At 46.1% G+C, this 27,390-nt stretch overlaps 2 protein-coding genes across 4 annotated transcripts; one reads left to right on the top strand and one right to left on the bottom strand.

Annotated features, from left to right (window-relative positions):
• Positions 1-30: 30 nt before the first annotated feature.
• On the bottom strand, positions 31-4,497 carry RPS18 (ribosomal protein S18). The gene is made up of 6 exons (XM_003271894.3): positions 4,402-4,497; positions 3,799-3,897; positions 655-741; positions 472-573; positions 271-362; positions 31-147 (listed from the first exon to the last, which is right to left on the bottom strand). Exons 1-6 carry the CDS (start codon positions 4,471-4,473, stop codon positions 72-74), a joined length of 528 nt encoding a protein of 175 aa, XP_003271942.1. The 5' UTR covers positions 4,474-4,497; the 3' UTR covers positions 31-71.
• On the top strand, positions 4,481-26,941 carry VPS52 (VPS52 subunit of GARP complex). Of its 3 annotated transcripts, none has more exons than XM_012503112.2 (20): positions 4,481-4,621; positions 6,220-6,304; positions 6,437-6,489; positions 6,667-6,742; positions 6,929-6,996; positions 7,297-7,472; positions 7,837-7,987; positions 8,277-8,377; positions 8,488-8,620; positions 8,746-8,803; positions 9,139-9,272; positions 9,748-9,903; positions 11,592-11,710; positions 11,995-12,118; positions 12,389-12,484; positions 12,613-12,720; positions 12,945-13,010; positions 25,256-25,367; positions 25,593-25,711; positions 26,231-26,941. In XM_012503112.2, exons 6-20 carry the CDS (start codon positions 7,300-7,302, stop codon positions 26,375-26,377), a joined length of 1,797 nt encoding a protein of 598 aa, XP_012358566.1. In that variant the 5' UTR covers positions 4,481-4,621; positions 6,220-6,304; positions 6,437-6,489; positions 6,667-6,742; positions 6,929-6,996; positions 7,297-7,299; the 3' UTR covers positions 26,378-26,941. The 3 variants fall into 3 exon arrangements, with proteins under 3 accessions (XP_012358566.1, XP_003271941.1, XP_030658776.1); XM_003271893.3 differs by having other exon boundaries at positions 4,602-4,940; XM_030802916.1 differs by lacking the exon at positions 4,481-4,621 and adding an exon at positions 4,629-4,835.
• The last annotated feature ends 449 nt before the right edge of the window (positions 26,942-27,390 follow it).

Genomic DNA, 27,390 nt, shown 5'->3' with positions numbered 1-27,390 from the left:
ATTAGAATGGACAGAAAGGACAGGAAGCCATAGGTATATAAACTATTTATTAACAGACAAGGCCTACAGACTTATTTCTTCTTGGACACACCCACAGTGCGGCCACGGCGGCCAGTAGTCTTGGTGTGCTGGCCTCGGACACGAAGGCTGCAGGTAAAAAGAGAAGGGTCATAGGTCACACAAAGCCCAAACAAAAGGTTGGGGAAAAGGAAGAGCAAGTAGGAGGAATGCTGAGTCGAGGTAGGCAGGGAGATGAGACCCCCCACTCACCCCCAGAAGTGACGCAGCCCTCTATGGGCCCGAATCTTCTTCAGTCGCTCCAGGTCTTCACGGAGCTTGTTGTCCAGACCATTGGCTAGGACCTGGATTCAGAGGAGGGGGCAAGGGATGTTTTATCCCCTGACCTCCTATGCCCAATTCTGTCAGGACCCTCCACCCTTCCTCTAATCCCGCCCTCATTTCAGTACACACCTGGCTATATTTTCCATCCTTTACATCCTTCTGTCTGTTCAAGAACCAGTCTGGGATCTTGTACTGGCGTGGATTCTGCATAATGGTGATTACACGTTCCACCTAGCAGGCAGGATGAGGTCAGATCTAGATGGCCCCCTTTCTGAGGCTGACCCCAGCCCCAGCCCCCTTCCTTGTCCTCACCTCATCCTCAGTGAGTTCTCCCGCCCTCTTGGTGAGGTCAATGTCTGCTTTCCTCAAGACCACATGAGCATATCTTCGGCCCACACCCTGAATGAAGTGAGGGGTTTCGGAATTAGGGTTGAATCTGATTTTTAAATTCCTTTATAGCCTCATTATTCAAAAAGCTCACAAAGGTAGGATCTGCAATAATCTATTTTGCAATTCCCTAGGTCACCTTTTCCTCACCCACCTTTCCAGATATAAACCATTCGATAGAAGGTTAACTTTGGGCCGGGTGCAGTGGCTCATGCCTGTAATCCCAGCACTTTGGGAGGCCCAGGTGGGCGGATGACACTGAGGGCAGGAGTTCGAAACCAGCCTGGCCAACATGGTGAAACCCCGTCTCTACTAGAAATACAAAAGAAGTAGCTGAGCGTGGTGGCAGGCTCATGCCTGTAATCCCAGCTGCTTGGGAGGCTGCAGCAGAATAGCTTGAACCTGGGAGGTGGAGGTTGCATCAAGCCGAGATCACGCGACCACACTCTAACCTGGGCGACAGTGAGACCCCGTCTCGAAAAAAGAAAAAAGTAACTTTGTTCAGGAGCACGACTGAATCATGAACACAGAATTTAGTATTATAGACAACCCTTTGAAAGCAGGCAGTATCTTTTTTCCCTCATTGCTCAGCATATGTAGTTGTCACTAAGTGCCTTCTGATTCTTGCATTTAGGAGAACAAGGGGCCTGCCTCTGCAAGCTGATGCAGTAAACCAGGGTCTTATGAGTTACAGGCTTTGATTAAGGTACTGGGCTGTCAGTTCCTCGGAATCTCTAAGGGTCACAATTATTTAGGCAAATCACTGTATCCCTATAATCAAAGTATTCCAAGATCACAAACTCAATTTTGTCAGTGCCCAGAACTGACCGCCCAAGTGATTATAAAAAGAAACTAATGCTTACATTGGTAGCATCACATCAACACCAGCACTAGCACCTATGCCATCTAAACTCATGAACCAAAGTGATTTGGAGAGTGAAGGATGAACTGAATAGCAAGCCCTGCCCCTCATTTTGTCCAACTAGTAACTCAGAATGTGGCCTATTTGGAAATAAGGTCTTTACGGAAATAGGCAAAATGACATTATATTTGATTAGGGTGGGCTCTAGATCCAATCACAAATCATCTTATGAGAGAGACATGAAAAGGACATGAGATGACAGCAACAGATTGGAGTAATGCAGCTACAAGCCAAGGAACACTAAGGATTACTGACAACCACCAGAAGACAGGAAGAGGCAAGGGAGAATTCTTAAGTGCCTCCAGCAGAGTAATTTTCTGTTTAGTTTATATGAACTTGTTACAGTAGGCTCCAGGAAACTAAAACAAATGGCAGTTCTTATCTGCAAGAAAGAGATCAAGGGTTGGCTTCACCGTGGCTCATGCCTGTAATTCCAGCACTTTAGGAGGCTGAGGCTGGAGGATCACTGAGCCCACGAGTTCAAGACCAGCCTGGACAACACAGCAAGATCCAGATTAGCCAGACGTGGTGGTGCACACCTGTAGCCCCAACTACTTGGAAAGTTGAGGCAGGAAGATTGACTTGAGCCCTGGTTGTCCAGGCTGCAGTGAACAGTGATTCCGCCACTCCAGCCTGGGCGACAGTCTCAAAAAATAAATGTGGCTGGGCGCAGTGGCTCATGCCTGTAATCCCAGCACTTTGGGAGGCTGAGGTGGATCACCTGAAGTCAGAAGTTTAAGACCAGTCTGACCAACATGATGAAACCCCATCTCTTCTAAAAATACAAAAATTAGCTGGGCGTGTGCCTATAATCTCAACTACTTGGGAGGCTGAGGTTGCAGTGAGATGACATTGCGCCACTGCACTCCGGCCTGGGTGATGGGGCGAGACTCTGTCTCAGAATAAATAAATAAACACGACCAAGGTCAAATTATTAGGTTGATTCAGAAGATAGCAGGGTCTTTCAAATTTATTTATTTATTAATTAAACGACGAGGTTTCACCATGTTGGCCAGGCTGGTCTCGAACTCCTGACCCCAGGGGATCTGCCCACTTCAGCCTCCGAAAGTGAGCCACTGCACTAAGCCTCAAATTAAATTATATGTTTACAAATGAAAAGATTTACTTCAAAATGGGTGTGGGAAGAGATACAGATGAAATAAGATTTCTAATTTTTAGTTAGATACACCCATGAAGGTTATTCTCTATTACACTTCTGAATGCTGCGCCTCTACTTAAGCCTCACAGCCAGTCTCTGAAATAAGTACCGTATTTCACACTGCCTTATTAGTTTCACAGAGCACCCAACAGAAGGAATTTCCCTCTACAAATTCCTCAAACAAGCCAACAGTATCCCTACTACTATCCATTCCCTAACGTCGCCTAAGTACCTACCATACAACAAAAGCCAAGAAGACAGGCCTAGCCCAGCACCCATGGACACATACTGGTAGGCTATTTCCACAACTAACTACACATTCCAACTTAAGGAAAAAAAAGAACGTTATGTATCTAGAAAGTCAGGAGTTCATTAGGTTTGTGGAGAGAAATACTCAAGTGAAATAATATTCTTGCATTCATTGATTCGATTCTTAAAAGCCAAAGACAGATAGATGTTCCTTCACACTTTGACAGGAAAGGAGTGTCAATTATGGCATCTCAGTAAATATTCCGCTCAGACTTCTTCCCCCCTCCATCCACAGGCTTCTTCACACTTTTTATCTGTTGGCATTTCTACTTATCCCTCAAGATGCCAAATAATCCTCCAATTCTCAGGGAATATAAATTTCGCAGGAAGGGTTGCTGTTATGATGGTGGGGTAAAGAAACCGAATCTAGAAGGAATCTCACAAGCTCATGGTTCAGTTAAATCTTAGCGAATTCGGGTGAGCAACCATACCTTCTCCTCACCTCCCCGGGTGAAATGTTTTGGCTTGACCTTAGACCACTCTCTTGGCTTTAATCACTTATTTTCTGTGGTAAATGCTAAAGGGGTTAGTCTCTCCCTAAACCACTTTCTTTTCTTAATCCAGCAGTCAAGGTGATCTGGACGAGACTCAAGTCTCCCCAACCATGCTTCATTTTTGCTTATGTCTTCAGAACCCAATTCTCATTTACATTCCCTATTCCTTACCCTACTTCACTTACCTTAATGGCAGTGATGGCAAAGGCTATTTTCCGCCGCCCATCGATGTTGGTGTTGAGTACTCGCAAAATATGCTGGAACTTTTCAGGGATCACTAGAGACTAGTTGAAAAAGTACGGGGGAAGAAATCAGACACAGTAAACTATCAAACAGTAAGGCTGATAAGGCAAACGAACTTCATACAAAAAGGTTAAGCCTGAAAACAAGTGGCAAGACACCCGCCCCCCACCCCTTAGGTTTTCACACCACAGAGCAAACTCCTCAGTCCTGCAGAGTAGGCACATGAAACGTTCAAGCTTGGGAAAATGCAACCTCTGGAGAGAGGAAGCAGGTCTCCTGCCCATTCCCAAAAGTGCGTGGCGGAAGCCAGAGTTCCCCATATACGCCCAAGCCTTAGGCAGCTTCCGTGCGCCCGAGCAGTGACCCTTCCTCGGGCCCGCTCTCCGGAATTGGAAATCTTTGGTGTCCCTTTCCAGGGACGCGATCCAGGGCTCCATACAGAAAGTCGCAGGCTCTCAGGACAGGACGTTTCCAGAACCCTGACAGCCGGCTTTCCTTGCCCAAGTTGCGATGTCGTTGGATCACGGCACGGATTCCAGGCTTACCATGGCGGCAGCACAAGCGGCAGCGTGTAGGCCTCCTGTGGAAGAGAGAGAGCGGAAGTGACGCGATATCATTATATAGCTTCCAGGAGGAAGAGGCGGTGCAATCTAGGAGAAGTGCTTCCGGAAACTGTTTCAGCGCGACCTGGCTGGATTTATGAGAGTATGGCTTGGGTAACACAACTTCCGGTGCGCTTTTCTTTACAGTTCGTAAGGTTCATAGGTATGAGAACAGCGAAGGTTCCGGGGCTACTTTGTGCTTCAGACTTCCATATTTCCATTTGCAGTTGGGTGAAGTGGTTAGGGCTGAAAGGGGACAGCTGGAGTCAAACAACTTAACTCAAATATCTGGGAACGATTTCGCGCTGAGGAAGACCCTTTGGGACTTGTAGCTCCACTCCGGGGAACGGACTCGCCGGGACTGACAGTTGCCTGAAGTGAGGCTGCGGGGAATGGCCGCCGCTGCGACCATGGCGGCTGCCGCCCGGGAACTGGTGTTGCGGGCTGGGACCTCAGATGTGGAGGAGGAAGAGGGCCCGCTGGTGAGAGCGCGGAGCTGTTTCTCCTCCGTAGTTCCGGTGCTCCTAGCTTCAGAGCTAGGTTTAGGCACAAGGGTGGGAACTTGGCTGCTACCCGTGATATTACCTGTTTGGCTCCCCGTACCCTTCCCTGTGATCAGACCCGACCCTGAGCGGGACCCTAGTGGCTGAAACTCATGTTCTGGGGCACAATTTCAACTTCACTCCACATTTTGGGGTAGAGTCAAGAAGTAATATAGTGTAAAGGTTAAGAACATGGCCTCTGGAGCCAGACTGCCTGGGTTCTAATTCCATCTCTGCCACTTACACGCTGTGTGCCCTTGGACAAGTTAACCAGCTTCTCTGTGCCATCATTTCTCACACCTATAAGGTGAGGAAGATAGAACCTACTGTATACATCGTCGTTAGGATTAGATGAATGAGTATATATAAGATTGCACCTGGCACGCCGGTAAACGCCATGTGTTTTGACATTTCTAGAAAGCCTGCGGTTCCCCAGAGGTGTGATAGAACACCCAAGATGGCAGGAGTCTGAGGGTCTTAAATTTAAGTGCAAATTCTGCTCTATCCTCTGCAATTCCTAGCTTTCCTCATTCGGTCATCTCCACTGCAGTGTCTTTTTTTTTTGAGACGGAGTCTCGCTCTGTCGCCCAGGGTGGAGTGCAGTGGCGCGATCTTGGCTCACTGCAAGCTCCACCTCCCGGGTTCACGCCATTCTCCTGCCTCAACCTCCCAAGTAGCTGGGACTACAGGCGCCCGCCACCACGCCCGGCTAATTTTTTGTATTTTTTAGTAGAGACGGGGTTTCACCGTGTTAGCCAGGATGGTCTCGATCTCCTGACCTCGTGATCCGCCCGCCTCGGCCTCCCAAAGTGCTGGGATTACAGGCGTGAGCCACCGCGCCCGGCCTCCACTGCACTGTCTTGTCTTTTACTTTTTTTTTTTTTTCTTGAGACGGGTTTCCCTGTGTTACCCAGGTTGACCTTGAACTCCTGATCTCAAACAATTTTCCCGTCTCAGCTTCTAAGTAGTTGGAGCCCGCCACCATGCTGGGCTACCTCCACTGTCTCACTGGATCGTCTCACTCTTTGTCGTATTCCTTACCCATCAGCACAAAATAGGAGAGTGGGTACAATGTGAGACTCTTAGAATTTTTCAAAGCAGTACCTGTGGCTCCCAGTAAATGCAGCTCCTTCTCACTTGAAGGACTGGGGATATCCAATTATATTTTTTCTTTCTGTCTTTCACCGTACCCTACTCCCATTAACTTATCCCTTTCCAGGCGGGTGGTCCTGGGCTCCAGGAACCACTGCAACTTGGGGAGTTAGATATCGCTTCTGATGAGTTCATCCTGGATGAAGTGGATGGTAAGTGATGGCAGTACCTGTAATCTGAGGCATGGGGGCTGGAAGGAATAAGGTAGGGATTGGTGTGCAGATACTCAATGTGGGGAGAGGGAGCTGTGGAGCTGGACCCTTATGATAAACTTCTATTTCCAGTTCACATTCAGGCAAATCTGGAGGATGAGTTGGTAAAGGAAGCTCTTAAAACGGTGAGGCTTTCCCCTGTACTAATCTGCCCTTCTATCTACTCCCCCAAAAGGAAAAACAACAGTCTCTTGCTTTTGTTGTATCAGCCTGGTGTCTGACCCTTTAGTCCTTCACTGATTCTGTTACAGTGTCCTTTTACTGAGACTTCCTTCTGACCTGTCATCTTTATGTTCTCCCAGGGTGTAGATCTCCGTCACTATTCAAAGCAAGTTGAGCTGGAGCTACAGCAGATTGAACAGAAATCCATTCGGGATTGTATCCTCCAGCAGAGGGAAGGGGTGGTGCTATTGACATGGGGATTTTGTGGCGTGTGGTACAGATGTCCCAGCTGGGGTCAACATCTCTGAGGTTTCTGTCACTTCAAAGAGAAATTGGAGAGTTACTACAAATCTGAGGATCTCCCATCTTCACCATGAGGCCCCTTGACTTTTTGTGGGTCAGATATTCAAGAGAGTGAGAATATAGCATCTCTACACAACCAGATCACAGCCTGTGATGCTGTCCTGGAGGTTAGTAATCATGACCTGTGACCCCTAATAGTTACTCTGAACCAGATCATGGACTCTGGTGCCATTTTTAGGTCATCAGCCTCAAGATGGGGACAGGTTAGGGTCATTTTCAAGATGACTTCAGGAGCCTTTTTTGTTATTACTGCCATATTTAATGTTATTTCCTGATAATCTGGGGTGTCTCATCATCTGCCACCCTCAAGGACTGATAAATACTGAGGACTTCACAAAGAGTCTTTGGTGGCCCACTTATCCCCTACAAACCCTATAGCACTCCAGCAACATCTACCCTCCCTACAGCGAATGGAGCAGATGTTGGGAGCTTTTCAGAGTGACCTCAGCTCCATCAGCTCTGAGATCCGGACACTGCAGGAACAGTCAGGAGCCATGAACATTCGACTTCGAAATCGCCAGGCAGTTCGGGGGAAACTTGGGGAGCTTGTTGATGGTCTGGTGGTGCCTTCTGCTCTGGTCACGTGAGTTACCAATTTGAAGGGTCATAATGTCCATAGCAGGTGGATGGGCTGGGGTGACCTACCCTATTTACCATATGGGTCTACTGGCTTCAGGTTAAGTGCTTTTTAGAAATTAGTAGCCAGGTTAACCACCATTTTTTTAGGCATGCATTAGGCATCAAAGATTAAGATTAAGAATGATGTAAGATCAGGTGTATAGTGGGGAGGTCCAGGAATAGAAAACTTTGTACATGCGTCCTGACTATATGGTACAATGCAAGGTGGTAGAGATGACAGGGGCTGGAGGTAAGGAGTGTGGTCTGGATCTGGTTTAGGGATGTCTGGGTCTCCCTTGTAACTCATCCCACCCCTCCCTGCTACCCAGGGCAATTCTGGAGGCTCCAGTGACAGAGCCCAGGTTCTTGGAGCAGCTACAGGAGCTGGATGCCAAGGCAGCCGCAGTCAGAGAGCAGGAAGCTAGAGGCACAGCAGCCTGCGCAGATGTCAGAGGCGTGCTCGATCGGCTCCGGGTCAAGGTGGGAAGTAGGGATGGATACCTTGGAGGCTACTGGAAGCAGCCTTCCCGAGATTTCACTATGGATTTCCTTGGCAGAGCTCACTGTAGCCTGTCTCCAAGAACTTCACCCTGCCTTTTCTGGGCAGCCCCATTCTTGCCTCTCTGGGTTTCCCTGAAAATCTTGAGAAATACAAAAGAGATATTCACCACCCTTCTGCCTATGTTTACCATTTGTTGCTTCCCCCAGTTCCTCTCATACAGCAAAAGGGTTGCAGCTTCATGCCATGTGTTTGGTTCCCCACATCTAGGCAGTGACGAAGATCCGAGAGTTTATCCTCCAGAAGATTTATTCCTTCAGGAAACCCATGACCAACTATCAGATCCCCCAGACGGCCCTGCTGAAGTACAGGTCACAACCCCAAGGAAGTGCATGGGATGGCCTTTGAGCTTTTGAGCAGCCTAGTGTGGGCATCTGGTTTCTTGGGAGACAGGTAGACTGACATGTTCCTGACCCCCTAGGTTCTTCTATCAGTTTCTGCTGGGCAATGAACGAGCAACAGCAAAGGAGATCAGGGATGAATACGTGGAGACGCTGAGCAAGATTTACCTGTCTTACTACCGCTCTTACCTGGGGCGGCTCATGAAGGTGCAGGTAAGGTCAGGAGGGAGAGGCATTCCTGGGCACATGGACTGGGAGGAGGGGACATCCCTGGGCAAGGAATATTTTATTGTGTTGTGGGAAGACACGGTTATCAGTTCTCTTTTCTCTTTTCTTAGTATGAGGAAGTCGCTGAGAAAGATGATCTAATGGGTGTGGAAGATACAGCGAAGAAAGATATCCTAGTACTGGGGAACCCTCATGCCAGGCCTTGAGAATGGGAGGACTTTCGGCTCCAGCCACCAAGACACTGCTCCTTACCTTTTCCTATGGGACTGAAACCTTTTAGAATGTGATGAAAGCTATAGCCTCCCTCCCCAGAAAGATGCACACATTATTTTGACACATAGTTTTGCATATGATTGCAGGGGAGGGAGAGACACCCTGAAGCCCATTTACAGATGTCAGCACGTGGGGCCCCAGTAATGGGGCCTGTCTGAGGTCCCTGCAGATAGTGAGTCTTTGGGCCCAGTTGTGGTCTCATTGTTTTCCCTGACTCTAACCCATCTTACGATTCTTCTCAAAGCCATCGCTCCGCAGCAGGAACACCATTTTCACCCTAGGAACCCGCGGCTCTGTCATCTCCCCCACTGAACTTGAGGCCCCCATCCTGGTGCCTCACACAGCCCAGCGTGGAGAGCAGAGGGTATGAGGAGGAACAAGCTTCAATCATGAAAGAGGCTCTGAGCATGGTGGGGAGGGAAGGCCAGACCTCAGGGCAGAGCTTCCCAACCTGCAGGCCCTGTCTTAATCCCCTTAGACTTGGGAGTGGCCTTCTCCAATCACTCCAGCCTGCTGTGATGTGAAAAGAGCTGGGAACCATTGACTTAAGGGCATGCAGAGGGGAGAGACTGGATGAGGGGAATGACGGTCAGAGGCAGGTGTTGAGGTGGATGCAGGAGTAGCAACAGCAGGTAGGTGTAGGCCCTTTTTGTACCCCTATGTTCCCCCACCTTTTCAGTGCCCATTCAGCTTGCTCTTTGACAGCCTGGACCTAGATAGATGCGAAGGGTCTGCCTAGCTCTTATTACTCAGGTTTACTGATTTTCCAGCCATATCCATGGGAAGTCAGTGTTGGGGTCCATCCCTTCTGTTTTTCTTCTTTACTCCTCCTCTCCCAGTATCCATTTGAGGCCCTCTTCCGCAGCCAGCACTACGCCCTCCTAGACAATTCCTGCCGCGAATACCTTTTCATCTGTGAATTTTTTGTTGTGTCTGGCCCGGCTGCACATGACCTGTTCCATGCTGTCATGGGCCGTACACTCAGCATGACCCTGGTAAGACTCCTACTTCCTGTACTGTTCAACACCTTTGTCCCCAGTCTTCATCAGCAGCATAGTGGGGTCCTGACTGGTAGAACCGAAATCAGGATCACCTCATTCTAAAATGTCTAAGCCTTGGCTGGGCATGGTAGCGCATGCCCATAATCCCAGCACTTTGGGAGTCCAAGGCAGTAGGATTGCCTGAGCTCAGGAGTTTGAGACCAGCCTGGGCAATAACCTCATCTCTACAAAAAATGAAAGATTAGCCGGGTGTGTGTTGATGTATGCCTATGGTCCCAGCTACCCGAGATGCTGAGGTGGAAGGATTGCTTGAGCCCAGGAGGTCAAGGCTGCAGTAAGCCATGCACTCCAGAGTGAGACCTGTCTCAAAAAAAAAAAAAAAAAAAAAAGTCGGGTGCGGTGGCATACGCCTGTAATCCCAGCACTTTGGGAGGCTGAGGCGGGAGGATCACAAGGTCAGGAGTTCGAGACCAGCCTGACCAACGTGATGAAACCCTGTCTCTACTAAAAATACAAAAATTAGCTGGGCATGCGCGGCCTGTTATCCCAGCTACTCAGGAGGCTGAGGCAGGAGAACTGCTTGAACCTGGGAGGAGGAGATTGCAGTGAGCCAAGATTGCGCCATTGCACTCCAGCCTGGGTGGCAGAGCGAGACTCCGTCTCAAAAAAAAAAACTTGTTACTTAGACTTGTCACAGTGTTACTCCCCATGAAATCCTCAGTGCGTAGGGTCCCTTAGACTACCCCTGCTGCTGACCCGCAATCAGGCAATAGCACGTGAAAACTGAGGGTTCCCCAAATCTTGGTGCTCAAACCCCTGACCCAAGCTCAGCCCTGAACTCTGCTGCGATAGGCTTGTGATCATAGATCCTGGTGCGGCCAGGTGCAGTGGCTTACGCCTGTAATCCCAGTACTTTGGGAGACCAAGGCAGGAAGATTGCTTGAGGCCAGGAGTTCAAGACCAGCCTGGGCAATGCGGCAAGACCTTGTCTCTACAAAAAATTTAAAAATAAACTTAACCAGGCATGGTGGCACACACCCATGGTCCCAGTTACTTGGCAGGCTGAGGTGGGAACATCACTTGAGCCCAGATGTTTGAGGCTGCAGTGAACTATGATTGTACCATTACAATCCAGCCTAGGTGACAAAGCAAGAACCTGTCTCTAAAGGCAAAAACACCGGGCGCAGTGGCTCACACCTGTAATCCCAGCACTTTAGGAGGCTGAGGTGGGTGGATCGCCTGAGGTCAAGAGTTTGAGACCAGCTTGACCAACATGATGAAACCCCATCTCTACTAAAAATACAAAAATTAGTCGGGTGTGGTGGCAGGCACCTATAATTCCAGCTACTCAGGAGGCTGAGGCAGGAGAATTGCTTGAACCTGGGAGGCAGGTGGAGGTTGCAGTGAGCCGAGATTGCGCCACTGCATTCCAGCTTGGGCGGCAAGAGCGAAACTCCATCTCAAAAAACAAAAAGCCAAAAACATAGATACTGGTGGGTAAGGCAGTAAGACCACCCAGGTGGCAGTGGACAGGAAAGCAGGAGGCAGTTGCATTTTATGTCTCTCCCTTCTGTCCTGTCCAGTGCATCATCCCCAAAGAAACACATGCATTTGTTCATAGTCACTGAGGACAACAAACTGACATTCTCTTTTAATCCTCTGCTTGTTCCCCAATCACACAGAAACACCTGGATTCCTATCTAGCTGACTGCTACGATGCCATTGCTGTTTTTCTCTGTATCCACATTGTTCTCCGGTTCCGTAACATTGCAGCAAAGAGGGATGTTCCTGCCCTGGACAGGTCACTGAATTCTGGTCCTTGATGCCCAGCAGGCCACGAACTCTCTTGGTCTTGCATGACTCTGCCCTGACCTTAGACTCCTGCTGACCTGGTATCATCAACCTTTATTCCCATTCATTTGCTCTGGAGGCAGTACTGCTGCTTTTTGACTCACCTTTCTCCAACCACTGCCCCCCAACCCCCACAACTAGCTGTTGACCATTAAACTGAATGATGCCCCACTCCCTCCCATCCCCCTCCAACATTCCTTGCCGGCTGACCTCTGATTCTGATTAAGCCCACAGGTACTGGGAACAGGTGCTTGCCTTGCTATGGCCACGGTTTGAGCTGATCCTGGAGATGAATGTCCAGAGCGTCCGAAGCACTGACCCCCAGCGCCTAGGGGGGTTGGATACTCGGCCCCACTATGTGAGGGAGGGCAAGGGTAACAAAGGGTTCTTGAAAGGCAGGGCTCTAAGCATCATTGTGGGGGTTGGCCAAGGTCACAGTTGTGTCATGGGCCACGCTATGAGCAGGCATTCTGGGAGGGTGGTAAAACTCATGGTGAGTGGTGCACTGTGGGTAGGAGGGACTGGAGGTAGAGTCACATCACATGGAGGTGGGTTGGCTAAGGAAGTTGGGAGGTTGCATTGGTTGGGCCAGGAGGTGGGTGTGATTTTCCTTCCCACTCTCTCCTAGATCACACGCCGCTATGCAGAGTTCTCCTCCGCTCTTGTCAGCATCAACCAGACAATTCCCAATGAACGGACCATGCAATTGCTGGGACAGCTGCAGGTGAGGGTCGGACAGGAGAGACTTCCCAGCAGCAGGGCTGCTGCCAGTGGGTGGAGTCTGAGGAGGAGCCAGATGGGGCCCAGATGACCTTGCTTTCTGGTGTCACCTCTTCCTCTCTGCCTTTTCAGGTGGAGGTGGAGAATTTTGTCCTCCGAGTGGCAGCTGAATTCTCCTCAAGGAAGGAGCAGCTTGTGTTTCTGATCAACAACTATGACATGATGCTGGGTGTGCTGATGGTAATAGGTGCTCCTTCTCCTTGTCTTCCTACCCAGAAAATTTGGTTTCGCCCACTGCTTTGTTAGCTCTGTGAGGGCAGAGATGATGCCTGTCTTGTTCAGTGTTTTACTCTTGGAGTCTGGCACAGTGTCCAGCTTAGCACAATAAGTGTGGAATGAAGGGGACATCCTGAAGTGAAGGACTGTTTTCCCCAAACTAGACATTTCCCTTTGTCTTCCCTTAGGAGCGGGCTGCAGATGACAGCAAAGAGGTTGAGAGCTTCCAGCAGCTGCTCAATGCTCGGACACAGGTAGGGGTGTGGGGAAAAGGGAAGAGACAGCCTTGTGTGCTGTTTTCAGCTCTGTGGTGTGTGTGTGTGTGTGTGTGTGTGTGTGTGTGTGTGTGTGTGTAGGGAGTGGCATAATGGACCTCAGGTATGCGGAATTACTGTAACTCTTGATTCACAACATACTGTCATTATTGGTCTATTTTATTTTATTTTGTCTTTGTTTTTTTTTTTTTTGTTTTTTTTTTGAGGCAGAGCGTTGCTCTGTCACCCAGGCTGGAGTGCAGTGGCAGCATGAACATGGCTCACTGCAGCCTCAACAGCCTGGGCTTAAGCGATCCTTCCACCTTAGCCCCCTGGGTAGCTGGGACCACAGATGCGAGCCACCATGCCTAGCCAATTTTTTATTTTTAGAATGAATTTTATTTTTTTCTTTATCTATCCTCTCAAGCATTTATCCTTTGTGTTATAAACAATCTGATTACACTCTAAGTTATTTTAAAATGTACAATTAAGTTATAATTGACTATAGTCACCCTGTTGTGCTGTCAAATAGTAGGTCTTATTTATTCTTCCTATTTTTGTTTGTATCCATCAATCATCCCCACCTTCTCCCCAGCCTTCCACTAGCCTTCCCAGCCTCTGGTAGCCATCCCCTTCTACTCTCTTCGTACATGAGTACATGAGTTCAATTGTTTTGATTTTTAGATCCACAAATAAGTGAGAACACATGACGTTTGTCTTTCTGTGCCTGGCTTATTTCACTTAATATAATGATTTCCAATTCTATGCATGTCGTTGCAAATGACTGAGTCTCGTTCTTTTTTATGGCTGAGTAGTACTCCATTGTGTATATGTCCCATGTTTTCTTTACCCATTCATCTGTTGGTGGACACTTAGGTTGCTTCCAAATCTTAGCTATTGTGAACAATACTGCAACAAACATGGGAGTGCAGATATCTCTTCAGTGTACTGATTTCCTTTCTTTTGGGTATGTACCCAGCAGTGGGATTGCTGAATCATATGGTAGCTCTACTTTTAGTTTCTTGAGCAACCTTCAAACTGTTCTCCAAAGTGTTTGTACTAATTTACGTTCCCACCAACAGTGTATAAGGGTTCCTTTTTCTCCACATCCTTGCCAGCATTGTTATTGCCTGTCTTTTGGATAAAAGCCATTCTGACTGGAGTGAGATGAGATCTCACTGTAGTTTTGATTTGCATTTCTCTGATGATAGTGATGGTGAGTCCCTTTTCATATATGCCTGTTTGCCATTTGTATTCTTTTGAAAAATGTCTATTCAAATCTTTTGCCCATTTTTTAATAGGATTATTAGACTTTGTCATGTAGAGTTGTTTGAGCCCCTTATATATTCTGGTTATTAATCCCTTGGCAGATGGGATTTGCAAAGATTCATTGTCTCTTTACTTTATTGTTTCTTTAGTTGTGCAGAAGCTTTTTTTTTTTTTTTTTTTTTTTGAGATGGAGTTTTGCTCTTGTTGTCCAGGCTGGAGTGCAATGGTGCAATCTCAGCTCACCGCAACCTCCGCCTCCCAGGTTCAAGCAATTTTCCTGCCTCAGCCTCCTGAGTAGCTGTGATTACAGGCATGAACCACCACACCTGGCTAATTTTGTATTTTTAGTAGAGATGGGGTTTCACCATGTTGGTCAGGCTGGTCTCAAACTCCTGACCTCAGGTGATCCGCCCAGCTCCGTCTCCCAAAGTGCTGGGATTACAGGAGTGAGCCACCATGCCCAGCTATGCAGAAGCTTTGTAACTTGACGTGATCCCATTTGGCCATTTTTGCTTTGGTTGCCTGTGCTTGTGGGGTATGGCTCAAGAAATTTTTGCCCAGACCAATGTCTCGGAGATTTTCCCCAGTGTTTTCTTGTAGTAGTTTCATAATTTGGTCTTAGATTTAAGTCTTTAACCCATTTGATTTGGTTTTCATATGTGGCGAGAGATAGGGGTATAGTTTCATTCTTCTGTGTAATGGATAGCCAGTTTTCCCAGCACCATTTGTTGAAGAGACTATCTCTCTCTCGCTCTTTTTTTTATTTTTTTCCAGACAGAGTCTTGCTCTGTCACCTAGGCTGGAGTGCAGTGGTGCAGTATTGGCTCACTGCAACCTCTGCTTCCTTGGGTCAAGTGATTCTCCTGCCTCAGCCTCCTGAATAGTTGGGATTACTGATGCCTGCCACCACGCCGGGCTAGTTTTTGTATTTTTAGTAGAGACGGGATTTCACCATGTTGGCCAGGCTTGTCTTGAACGCCTGACTTCAAGTGATCCTCCCACCTTGGCCTCCCAAGTGCTAGGATTACAGGCGTGAGCCACCGTGCCTGACCAAGAGACTATCTTTTGCCCAGTGTATGTTCTTGGCACTTTTATCAAAAATGAGTTTACTGTAGGTGTGTGCCAGCTAATTTTTTAATTTTGTAAAGACAGTGTCTCGCCATGTTGCCTGGGCTGGTCTTGAATTACTGCCCTCAAGTGAAAAATCTTCTGATTCTTTTTTTTTTTTTTAAGAGACGGAGTCTTGCTCTGTCTCCCACACTGGAGTGCAGCGATACGATCTCAGCTTACTGAAACCTCCGCCTCCCAGGTTAAGTGATTCTCCTGCCTCAGCCTCTGAGTAGCTGGGACTACAGGCGCGTGCCACCATGCCCAGCTAATTTTTGTATTTTTAGTAGACATGGGGTTTTACCACGTTGGCCAGGCTGGGCTTAAAACTCCTGACCTCAGGTGATTCACCCGTCTCAGCCTCCCAAAGTGCTGGGATTACAGGCATGAGCCACTGTACCCGGCCCAGATTCTGTTTTTAATGACACTGAAAAACAGAATGAATTTTTGTTTTGGCATATATATAGCTCTACTTTTAAAAGCAAGAACACACACAAAAAAGGGGGAAAAAAAGCAATAACACAATAAATGCAACATTTAGATCAACGAGTACCTGTGCACGAGAAGCACAGGGATGGTTTCAGTAGGATTTCATAGTTTGATGGTGACTTTTGCCAAGCTGCTACTTCTTGGATTGTGTGGTGTGTTCGTGAGTGTTTATATCATTAAAAAACAAAACAGCCACTGCACTGGGTTGTTTTATTTTTTAATGATATAAACACTGATGAGACAAGGGAAGAAAACAGCAAGGCAGAAAAAAAAAAAGCCAGGCATGGTGGTGTGCACCTGTAGTTCTAGCTATTTGGGAGGCAAAGGTGAGAGGAGCACTTGAAATCCAGGAGTTCGAGGTTACAGCGAGCTATGATCATGCCATTGCAGTGTACCCTTGGCAACAGAGCAAGACCCTGTCTCAAACAGCAAAACAAAACAAAAAACCCCAGAATCATAGGATTTTTTTCATGCATAATTTTTCTAATATTGCCATATTATTGCATATGGCAATAGCTCATTCCTTTTCACTGCCATATATGACTTGTGTGATTAAACATATTCTATAAATGGATTGTTTCCAGTTTCTTGCTTCTGTGAGCATTGTTTTATGAATAATCATGTCTTTTAGCACACATAGATATTGATTATCTTCATCAAAAGTTTCTCTTAGGTATAAACCTAGGACAGTAGTCTTGCTGCTTATAAGATATGCAGTATTAGTCTTTATGAGACAATGATAAGTTGTTTTCCTAAGTAGTTCCTTCTCACCAGCAATATGTAAGAATTCCTACTGAGCCACATTTTCTCCACCATGTGGTATTATCAGATCTTTGCCATTTTTTTTCTTTTTTTTTAGAGACCAAGGATGCTGCTAAAGATGCTTGGGATCAGAAATGTTTCAGATTTTGATTTTTTTCGGATTTTGGATTACTTGCATTATTTTTACTGGTTAGCATCCGTAGTCCGAAAATCTGAAATCTGAAATGCTCCAAAGAGCATTACCTTTGAGCATCATGTTGATACTCAAAAACTTCCGGATTTTGGAGCATTCTGGATTTCAGATTATTGGATTAGGGATACTCAACCTGTATTTCAGTGGGTCTTTATTTGTAATTTCCTGATTACTAATAACATTGAGCATCATTTCAAATGTTTAGTAACTATATGTAGGGGTTCAGTCAGGCTGGTGGGAAAAATATTAGTTACGATAGCCACAAACCCTCTTGGAAGGCCTAAGAGTTTGCATTAACTTCGGTAATAGATATGGTTGAAGGCGACCTGATCTTTACCTTTAGTTAAATAAATTAGAGTAATAACAAAGGAATGTGGGGAAGTTATCTAGCTAGCTTGTTTACTCATGTGGTCTTAAGACTAACCGTTGATGTACCGCAGGTGCTTAACTGCTTTCTATTCAGGAAGTCCACAATGTCAGTTACCCTGTAGTGGTGTTGACTCAAGTCTTTGTCAATTAATCTTTACTGAATAAATGCGAGTCTCACTAGCTGGTCAGGGCTGCCATTGCAACTGTTTACAGTACTCTCCAGGGAGTCTGTAAACAGCCTGGACACACTCAGCTGGACTGGCAAAGCAGAGTATCTGTGTGTCAGTGTACCTCATTCATCCGTCGCTGAGTCAGGGGTCTGCAAGGGACAGACTCCCCGAAGCTGGTGCCCTGTGTGAGGAGCGTCACCACAACTATACAATTTTTTTTTTTTTTTCTGTAAAATGGCTGTCATAGCATTTGACCTTTTAAAAATCGGGTTGTGGCTGGGCAGGGTGTACACCTGTAATCCCAGCACTTTGGGAAGCTGAGGCGGATGGATCAGTTGAGGCCAGTAATTCAAGACCAGCCTGGCCAGTATGGCAGAACCCTGTCTCTACTAGAAGTACAAAAATTAACCAGGCATGGCGGTGCATGCCTGTAGCCCCAGCTCCTCAGGGGCGCTGAACTGGGAGGTGGAGGTTGCTGGGAGGCAGAGGTTGCAGTGAGCCAAGATTATGCCACCGCACTCCAGCCTCAGTTACAGAGTGTGACTCTCAAAAAATAAAGAAAAAAATAAGTCTGCTAGTATTTTTTATTTATAAGAGTTCTTTGTATCATCTACATACTAATCTTGTTGATTATACATATGTTACAGATTATCTTTTAGTATGTATCTTTTTAGTTTTTTTGTTTTTGTTTTTGTTTTTTTTGGTGAGATGAGGGTCTTTCTATGTTGCCCAGGCTCCTGGGCTTAAGAGATCCTTGCACCTTTTTTTTTTTTTGAGACAGAGTCTGGCTCTGTCCCCCAGGCTGGAGTGCAGTGGCACCATCTCGGCTCACTGCAAGCTCCGCCTCCCGGGTTCACGCCATTCTCCTGCCTCAGCCTCCTGAGTAGCTGGGACTACAGGCACCCGCCACCACGCCCTGCTAATTGTTTTGTATTTTTAGTAGAGACAGGGTTTCACTATGTTGGCCAGGATGGTCTCGAACTCCTGACCTCGTGATCCACCCACCTCGGCCTCCCAAAGTGCTAGGGTTACAGGCTTGAGCCACCGCGCCTGGCCTTTTTTTTTTTTTTTTTTTTTTTTTTTTTGAGACGGAGTTTCACTCTTGTTGCTCAGGCTGGAGTGCAATGGCGTGATCTCAGCTCACTGCAGCCTCCGCCTCCCGGATTCAAGTAGTTATCCTTTTTCAGCCTCCTGAGTAGCTGGGATTACAGGCGTGTGCTACCACGCCCGGCTAATTTTTGTATATTTAGTAGAGATGGGTTTTGCCATGTTGGCCAGGCCAGTCTTGAACTCCTGACCTCAGGTGATCCATCCGCTTCAGCCTCCCAAAGTGCTGGGATTACAGGCATGAGCCACCATGCCCAGCCTTTGTTTTTTTAATGTTGCTTTTTGATGAAAGAAATTGGTAATTTTAATATGATTGAATTTATCTGTCCTTCATTTTTATGTCTTTGTTTTTAGTAACAGTCTTGCTCTGTCACCCAAGCTGGAATGCAGTAGTGTGATCATAGCTCACTGTAGCCTCAACCTCCTGGGCTCAGGCAACCCTCCTGTCTCAGCCTCCCAAGTAACTGGGACTACAGGTGTGTGCCACATGCCCAGCTAATTTTTGTTGTTATTGTTGTTTTGTAGAGACAGAGTCTCACTATGTTGCCCAGGCTGGTCTCAAACTCCTGGCCTCAAGTGATCCTCCCACATCAGCCTCCCAAAGGGCTGGGCTTAAACAGCCACCATCTACCATGCCTGGCTATTTTTGTCCTGTTTAAGAAATTCCTGGGCTGGGCGTGGTGGCTCACGCCTGTAATCCCAGTACTTTGGGAGACCGAGGCGGGTGGATTACAAGGTCAAGGGATGGAGACCATCCTGGCCAACATGGTGAAACCCCATCTCTACTAAAAATACAAAAAAATTAGCTGGGCGTGGTGATGCGCACCTGTAGTCCCAGCTACTCATGAGACTGAGGCAGGAGAATCACTTGAACCAGAGAGGTAGAGGATGCAGTGAGCCAAGATCGTGCCACTGCACTCCAGACTGGTGATAGAGTGAGACTCCGTTTAAAAAAAAAAAAATTCCTTATTACTCCAAGGCCAGACAAATATTATGCCACATTTTCTTCTTAATATTGTAGAATTTTGGCCAGGTGCAGTGGCTAAAGCCTATAATCCCAGCACTTTGGGAGGCCAAGGCAGGAAGATTGCTTGAAGCCAGGAGTTCGAGACCAGCCTAGGCAGTATAGTGAGACCTCATCTCTACAAAAAATTAAAAAAGTATATTAGCCAAGCATAGTGGCACACACCTGTAGTTTCTGCTACTCAGGTAGCTGAGGTGGGAGGATCACTTGAGCCTGGGAGGTCAAGGCTGCAGTGAGCCCTGTTTGCGCTGCTGCACTCCAGCCTGGGCAACAGAGTGAGACCCTGTCTCAAAAAAAACAATAAAATTAAAGCATAAATAAATAAATATATATATAATTTTTTTGTTACCTTTAAGTCTGAAATTTACTTGGAATTAATTTTTGTGTATGATGTGAGGTAGGGATCTATTTAATTTTTTTATGTGGATGGTTGGCCCAGAACCATTTATAGAAAATATTTTTCTTTCCTTTTTTTTTTTTTTTTTTTTTTTTTTTTGAGACAGAGTCTCACTCTGTCACCCAGGCTGGAGTGCAGGGCCACAATCTCAGCTCACTGCAACCTCTGCCTCCTGAGTTCAAGTGATTCTCCTGCCTCAGCCTCCTGAGTAGCTAGGATTACAGGCATGTGCCACCACACCCAGCTAATTTTTGTATTTTTAGTAGAGATGGGGTTTCACCATGTTGGCTAGGCTGGTCTCAAAAAGTTTTCACATTTTAAAAAGTCTTTAAGGATTTTGATTAGAATTACATTGTCTATAGATTAATTTGGAAGAATTGATACTTTATAATATTGAAAATTCCTATCCATGATCATGATCATGGGCTCCCTATACTTTTTTTTTTTTTTTTGAGACAGGTTTTGCTCTGTCACTCAGGTTGGAGTGCAGTGGCACAATCATAGCTCACTGCAGCCCTGAACTCCTGGGTCCAAGTGCTTCTCCTGTCTCAGCCTCCCAAGTAGCTAGGACTAGAGGCACACAGCACCACACCTGGCTTTTTTTTTTTTTCTGTAGAGAATACAAAATTTAAAAATTTAATTTTTTGTAGTGTCTCACTAAGCTGGGATTACAGATGTGAGCCACTCCACCTGGCCTCCTTCTCCAATTTTTAAGAAAGTCTTTTAATGTCTTTTGATAACCTTTTTAAATTTTCAGCACAAAGACACTGTAAGTCGTTTGCCATATTTTTAGGTGGGTATAATACGTATGTTTAGTCCTACTAGGAATAAATAAATCTTTTCTAATCTTTTGTCTTTAACGTCTTATGTTTTTGATTTCTTATTCTACTGGCTAACACTCCCAGGATGATGTTTAGAAGTTGAATAGAAAGGTGATAGTGAGAACCCTTTTCCTATTCCTGATTTTGAAAGAATTGTTGCTGGCGCCGTGGCTCATGCCTGTAATCCCAGCACTTTGGGATGCTGAGATGGGAGAATCTCTTGAGCCCAGGAGTTTGAGGGGATCTTTGAGACTCCATTTCTTTTCTTTTCTTTCTTTTTTTTTTTTTTTTGAGACAGAGTATCCCTCTGTCACCCAGGCTAGAGTGGTGCAGTGGTGCGATCTCGGCTCACTGCAAGCTCCGCCTCCCAGGTTCATGCCATTCTTCTGCCTCAGCCTCCCAAGTAGCTGGGACTACAGGTGCCCAGCACCATGCCTGGCTAATTTTTTGTATTTTTAGTAGAGACGGGGGGTTTCACCGTGTTAGCCAGGATGGTCTTGATCTGACCTTGTGTTCTGCCCGCCTTGGCCTCCCAAAGTGCTGGGATTACAGGTGTGAGCCACCATGCCCGGCTAAGACTCCATTTCTTTAAAAAACAAATAGCTAGGCATAGTGGCATGCACCTGTAGTTCTAGCTGCTTGGGAGGCTGAGGCGGGATCATTGCAGGAGATTAAGGCACCCACAAAGATGCACTTAAACCAGTTGTTTCTGCCGAGAGCAGCTGGGATTTGTCACTGGATTTGCCAGGTATAGAGACTCGCCAGCTGCCATCAATGCTTCTGGTCCTTTTTGGTCAGCCGCTGCTTCATATTACATAGGAAAGATTGTTAAAGCCCACTGCACTGTTTCCCTCTGGTCACTCCTCTGCTATCAAGGTGTTCTCTTTTGCGTAATAGAAAGCTTAAAGTTCATCTAAGTCCAGACCAGTACTCCTATAGGAATATAATGCATGCCACAAATGTGAGCCACTTAAATAATTTTAAATTTTCTAGAAGCTGCATTAAAAACTAAGGAGAAACAAATGCGAGCCACTTAAATAATTTTAAATTTTCTAGAAGCTACATTGAAAAGGAGAAACAAATGTGAGCGACTTAAATTTTAAATTTTCTAGAAGCTACATTAAAAAGTAAGGAGAAACAGATGAAATAATTTTTTAAACCACTACATCCAAAATATTATTTCAACATATAATCAATAAAAAATAGTACTGAGGCCAGCACGGTGGCTCACACCTGTAATCCCAGCACAGGCCAAGGCAGGGAGGATTGCTTGAATCCAGGAGTTTGAGACCAGCCTGGACATGGTGAAACCCCATCTCTACAAAAAATAAAAAAAAATGACTGGGGCGTGTTGGCACATGCCTGTTAGTCCCAGCTACTCAGGAGGCTGAGGTGGGAGAGTCACTAAGCCAGGAAAGTTGAGGTTGTAGTGAGCTGTGATTGTGCCACTGCACTCCAGCCTGGGTGACAGAGCAAGACCCTGTTTCCGAAAAAAAAAAGAAAAAAAGGATATACTTAAAATTTATTCCAATATGAAGTCTTCAAAATCAGGTGTATATATCATGCTTACAACACATTATATAATTTATGGCTCCTTCCTAGCAGGGGTCATCACTGTTAGTTCAACTTTTCTTTTTTTTTTTTTTTTTTTTTTCTTGAGACGGAGTCTGGCTCTGTCGCCCAGGCTGGAGTGCAGTGGCGCAATCTCGGCTCACTGTAAGCTCCGCCTCCCGGGTTCACGCCATTCTCCTGCCTCAGCCTCTTCGAGTAGCTGGGACTACAGGCGCCTGCCACCACGTCTGGCTAATTTTTTTGTATTTTTAGTAGAGACGGGGTTTCACTGCAGTCTCGATCTCCTGACCTCGTGATTCGCCCGCCTCAGCCTCCCAAAGTGCTGGGATTACAAGCGTGAGCCACCGCGCCCGGCCTGTTAGTTCAACTTTTCTTTGGCAAGTCTACTCCTTGTGCCCCACCGTACACTGCTACATTGTTGTTTGCATATGTGTGTGTGAGACTGCATTTAGGCAACTGTAATAGGTTGAATTTGGTTATTTAATCTCTGTCCAAAATCACATCACAAAGATGCCTTGATTATAGAAATATCCTTCCTTGCAGCATATTATTTGACACCCTCAGTGGATATAAGTGAATATTTTGAGGGAAGAATAGAAAAGATACAATTATTTTATATATATATATATATATATATGTATTTGTTTGTTTTTTGAGACAAGTTGCTGCTCTGTCACCCAGGCTGGAGTGCAGTGACATGATCTTGGCTCACTGCAATCTCCGCCTCCCGGTTCAAGCGATTCTTCTGCCTCAGCCTCCCTGAGTAGCTGGGATTACAGGCATAGGCATGCACCACCACACCTGGCTAATTTTTGTATTAATAATTTATTTTTAAATGGAATAATAATTTCACTTTCTTCTTACCAGATCTTATTGTCTGGGTTGTTTGTTTTTATAAAAGAGTTTTTTTGTTTGAATCTCCCTTTTACATTAAACAAAAATTAACATTTTATTATGGGAAATTTCCATATGCTATTAGAAAAGCATAGTGAACCCCCAGACATCATCAGTGATATGCAGTGTATAACAGTTCACGGACAGTTTTGTTTCATCTATACCAACACCTATTGCTTATCCTCCTTCTGTGTCCCCCAGTTACTTTGAATTAAATCTTATACATTATTATCACTTCATCTGTATCAGAATGTTTTTATTTTTTATTAAGAAAATTATTTTTGAGATAGGGCCTTGCTGTAGTGCCCAGGCTAGAGTGCAGTAGCATGATATAGCTCCCTGCAGCCTCGAACTCCTGGGCTCAAATGATCCTTCCACCTCAGCCTCCTAAGTAACTGGGACTACAGGTGTGTGCCACCACACCTGGTAACAGAATGGTTTTAAAAACTACAATATATTATCACACTTAAAAAAATTATCTTATTTAAAATAACTATTCAGATTTCCCCAGTTATTTCATAAATGATTTTTTTTTTTTTTTTGAGACAGAGTTTCACTCTTGTTGCCCCCAGGCTGGAGTGCAATGGCCTGATCTTGGCACACTGCAACATCTGCCTCCTGGGTTCAAGCAGTTCTCCTGCCTCAGTCTCCCGAGTAGCTGGGATTATAGGCACCCACCACCACGCCCAGCTAATTTTTGTATTTTTAGTAGAGACAGGATTTCACCATGTTGGCAAGGCTGGTCTCAAACTCTTGACCTCAGGTGATCTACCCTCCTCAGCCTCCCAAAATGCTGGGATTACAGGCATGACCCACTGCACCTGGCCTTCATAAATGATTTTTATGGTTCAAATCAAGATCCATATAAAGTCCATATATGTGTCTTTTTTTAATCTATAGGTTTCCCTTCCATCGTAACCCCCTCTCCTCTGCAATTTATTTGTGGAAGAAACTGAGTTATTGAGTCATTTGTCATCTAGAATGATGTACAGTTTAGATTTTGCTGACTGCATTCCATGGTGTGGCCAAACTTCCTCTGTCTGCTGTATTTCTCATAAATGTGTAATTAGATGGAAAGGCTTGATCAGATTTAAATTAGTTTTTCTTTTTTCTACAGGGATGTTTGAGAGGTAGTGGTACGTATTTCCATCAGGAAGCGCATAATGTCTTCTTGGCTCTCTTTGTGATGTTAGTAGCCATCAATTTCAGTGCCTAGATACGTTAATTAGATTTCTGTATCTCCTACTATCTCAAAATTTTCCATCTTCTGTCTGTGCTACATTCTGAGTCCTTTCTTCAGTTATAAATTCTAGTTCATTGTATAATTCTTGTTAATCTGTTGACTTTCTAGAACTGGCTTTTCATACCTAAAAAAATTTTCTTTTTTCAAGTCTGTTCATTCCTAACAGTTCTTACTAATTGGTCATTTTTACATCCTTACCTTTTTTTTTTTTTTTGAGACAGAGTCTTGCTGTATCGTCCAGGCTGGAGTGCAGTGGCATGATCTCGGCTCACTGCAACCTCCACCTCCCAAGTTCAAGCGATTCTCTTGCCTCAGTCTCCTGAGTAGCTGGGATTATAGGCATCCACTACCATGCCCAGCTAATTTTTGTATTTTTAGTAGAGACGGGGTTTCATCTTGTTGGCCAGGCTGGTCTTGAACTCCTGACCTCAGGTGATCTGCCTGCCTCAGCCTCCCAAAGTGCTGGGATTACAGGTGTGAGCCACTGTGCCTGGCCAATCCTTAACTTTAGACATTGCACACAGTACAACTGCTATCCGTATTGGATAGTTCTAAGGTCAGCAGCTATTGCTTATTGTGTCTACTGACTCTTGGTAGCTGCCCTTCTTTTGTGTCTAGTGATCTTTGAGTTCATTGCTTGATCTTAACCAGGGGAACTGTATGGGCCAAAATTAGGATTGAGGATATTTTTCTCCATAGAGGATTTTCCTTAACTTTTGCAGCAGCTGAAAGATGCCATTCACATGGATCTACATTAGTCGTGATGCCAGAAGTGGGCAAATCTGCTGACACCAGGACACCTGTGTATATGTGTTTGTGTCTTTCCAGGAATTCATTGAAGAGTTGCTGTCTCCCCCTTTTGGGGGTTTAGTGGCATTTGTGAAGGAGGCTGAGGCTTTGATTGAGCGTGGACAGGCTGAGCGACTTCGAGGGGAAGAAGGTATGAGGAAAATATGGTAATGATGGGATCAGTGGTAAGGGAAGTGGAAAAGAAAAATGAAAGGATGCAGATTACACGGTGGGGGAATAGAGTATGAAAGACTGGATTGAGAGAATACCAGAAAAGAGGGTTTGATGGTAAGGATGGCTATACCTTGGGGAGAACTTAGTGGAGTTGAAGATCAGCCAGATCCCTCTCTGACACACTGTTTCCTCCTGCTATTAGCCCGGGTAACTCAGCTGATCCGTGGCTTTGGTAGTTCCTGGAAATCATCAGTGGAATCTCTGAGTCAGGATGTAATGCGGAGTTTCACCAACTTCAGAAATGGCACCAGTATCATTCAGGTGACCTGCAAGTCCCAGCCCCCACTCAGATCCCCCATCATTAATTATTTTCCTCCATCTTTTTGCTGGGCTCAGCATCATCTAAGTGACCCTTGGTCTTCAGTTACTAGCTGTGCCCAAAGTTCTGTATGAGCCCTAACCTAATTTTTTTTTTTTTTTTTTTTGAGACAGAATCTAGCTCTGTTGTCCAGGCTGGAGTGCAGTGGCACAGTCTCGGCTCACTGCAACCTCCGCCTCCCAGGTTCAAGTGATTTTCCTGCCTCAGCCTCCCAAGTAGCTGGGATTACAGGCGCCTGCCACCACACCCAGCTAATTTTTGTATTTTTAGTAGAGATGGGGTTTCACTGTGTTGGCCAGGCTGGTCTCGAATTCCTGACCTCGTGATCTGCCCGCCATGGCCTCTCACAGTGCTGGGATTACAAGTGTGAGCCACTGCGCCTGGCCGCCTAACCTGATTCTTAAATCATCACTATTAGCACCATTTTACAGTTTGATCCCTCAATGACTTTCTTTGACCAGGGAGCGCTGACCCAGCTGATCCAGCTCTATCATCGCTTCCACCGGGTGCTGTCCCAGCCGCAGCTCCGAGCCCTCCCTGCCCGGGCTGAGCTCATCAACATTCACCACCTTATGGTGGAGCTCAAGAAGCATAAGCCCAACTTCTGATGTGCTGGAAACTGCCCTGAGATCTGCCAGTCATCTCCATGGACTTCTGCACCCCATTCCATACCCTTCTTCACGTGGGGTCCCCCTTCCAGTTTTCCCCTTGCTTTCCAGGCCCTTGACATGGCTTACCTGCCTTCACTCCCAGCACCTTGCCTAACAGGATAAGCTGGATCCCCCTTGGCCTTCTGAGTCTCCCAGTGTCTTCAGGTTTCCCAAGACCACTTCCCTGTGGGCTTCCAAAATGGCCTTTATCATTTCTCCAGTCTGTCACCCTCTTTTCCTGCTCCCATACACCCAAGGCTTGTTTCTTCCCCTGTAAAAACCTTCACTGCCTCAATCTCTGGTTCACTCAACTAGTCACCATGTCCTGAGTCATGAAGCCACAGCTCTTGGAATTGCTGGCAAGGGGTGATGGCCTCTAAGTCATTGTGTTTTTCAAAGTGATTTCTGTAGCTTTTTGACCTAAGATCTCAGCAATTTGAACACTAACCCCTCCACTCCTGGCTCAAGAATTACTCCGAAGTCAGTCTGCAGAAAATAAATATTTAATATGACATGACACTTCTCCCGTTTCCTTTCTCCTTCCTCCTGAAGGTTTTCAGGTGGCCCCATCTCTAGAGTGACCTTTCCTTTCTGACTACTTCCTGGGTTTACATCCCTTCTGGTGGGTGTAACCTCTAACCTCTAGCTACTTCCAGGCCATTGGAGGAAGGTGGCCCCTGGCTAAAATAGCAGATGCTGCAAGGGCTGGAGAACCAGGCCGCGCAGCCCCAGACACTGTCCCGAAGGCTCCCTTGGGACAAGCCCAAGCTGACTCTGGAATCCCTCCTCCGTAGCAGCTCCGTAGCTCCTCTGGTTGTGGCTGTGACAGCCTCTTTCGGGGGCTGCAGCACCCAACCCACACCCACACCGTTGGGGCAGGGGCAGACCAGGAGAAATTCATACCATCCATTTGTGTTTGACTTGGAGCCTTCCTGCTGTCCTCGCCTATACGCCTCTTTTGAACTTAGGCT

The sequence above is a fragment of the Nomascus leucogenys genome, chromosome 22a (assembly GCF_006542625.1).
Source record: "Nomascus leucogenys isolate Asia chromosome 22a, Asia_NLE_v1, whole genome shotgun sequence".
Lineage (NCBI taxonomy): Eukaryota > Metazoa > Chordata > Mammalia > Primates > Hylobatidae > Nomascus > Nomascus leucogenys.
This window is presented reverse-complemented; position numbering and strand designations above follow the sequence as displayed.

Excerpts from the sequence above, each read along its gene's own strand:
- VPS52 (XM_003271893.3), top strand. The coding sequence starts at position 4,851 with ATGGCCGCCGCTGCGACCATGGCGGCTGCCGCCCGGGAACTGGTGTTG. Across the intron at positions 7,473-7,836 it reads GTGCCTTCTGCTCTGGTCAC|GGCAATTCTGGAGGCTCCAG; the intron begins GTGAGTTACCAA and ends CCTGCTACCCAG. Across the intron at positions 12,485-12,612 it reads AATTGCTGGGACAGCTGCAG|GTGGAGGTGGAGAATTTTGT; the intron begins GTGAGGGTCGGA and ends CTGCCTTTTCAG.
- RPS18 (XM_003271894.3), bottom strand. The coding sequence starts at position 4,473 with ATGATATCGCGTCACTTCCGCTCTCTCTCTTCCACAGGAGGCCTACAC. Across the intron at positions 3,898-4,401 it reads CCGCTTGTGCTGCCGCCATG|TCTCTAGTGATCCCTGAAAA; the intron begins GTAAGCCTGGAA and ends TTTTTCAACTAG. Across the intron at positions 363-471 it reads AGGATGGAAAATATAGCCAG|GTCCTAGCCAATGGTCTGGA; the intron begins GTGTGTACTGAA and ends CTCTGAATCCAG.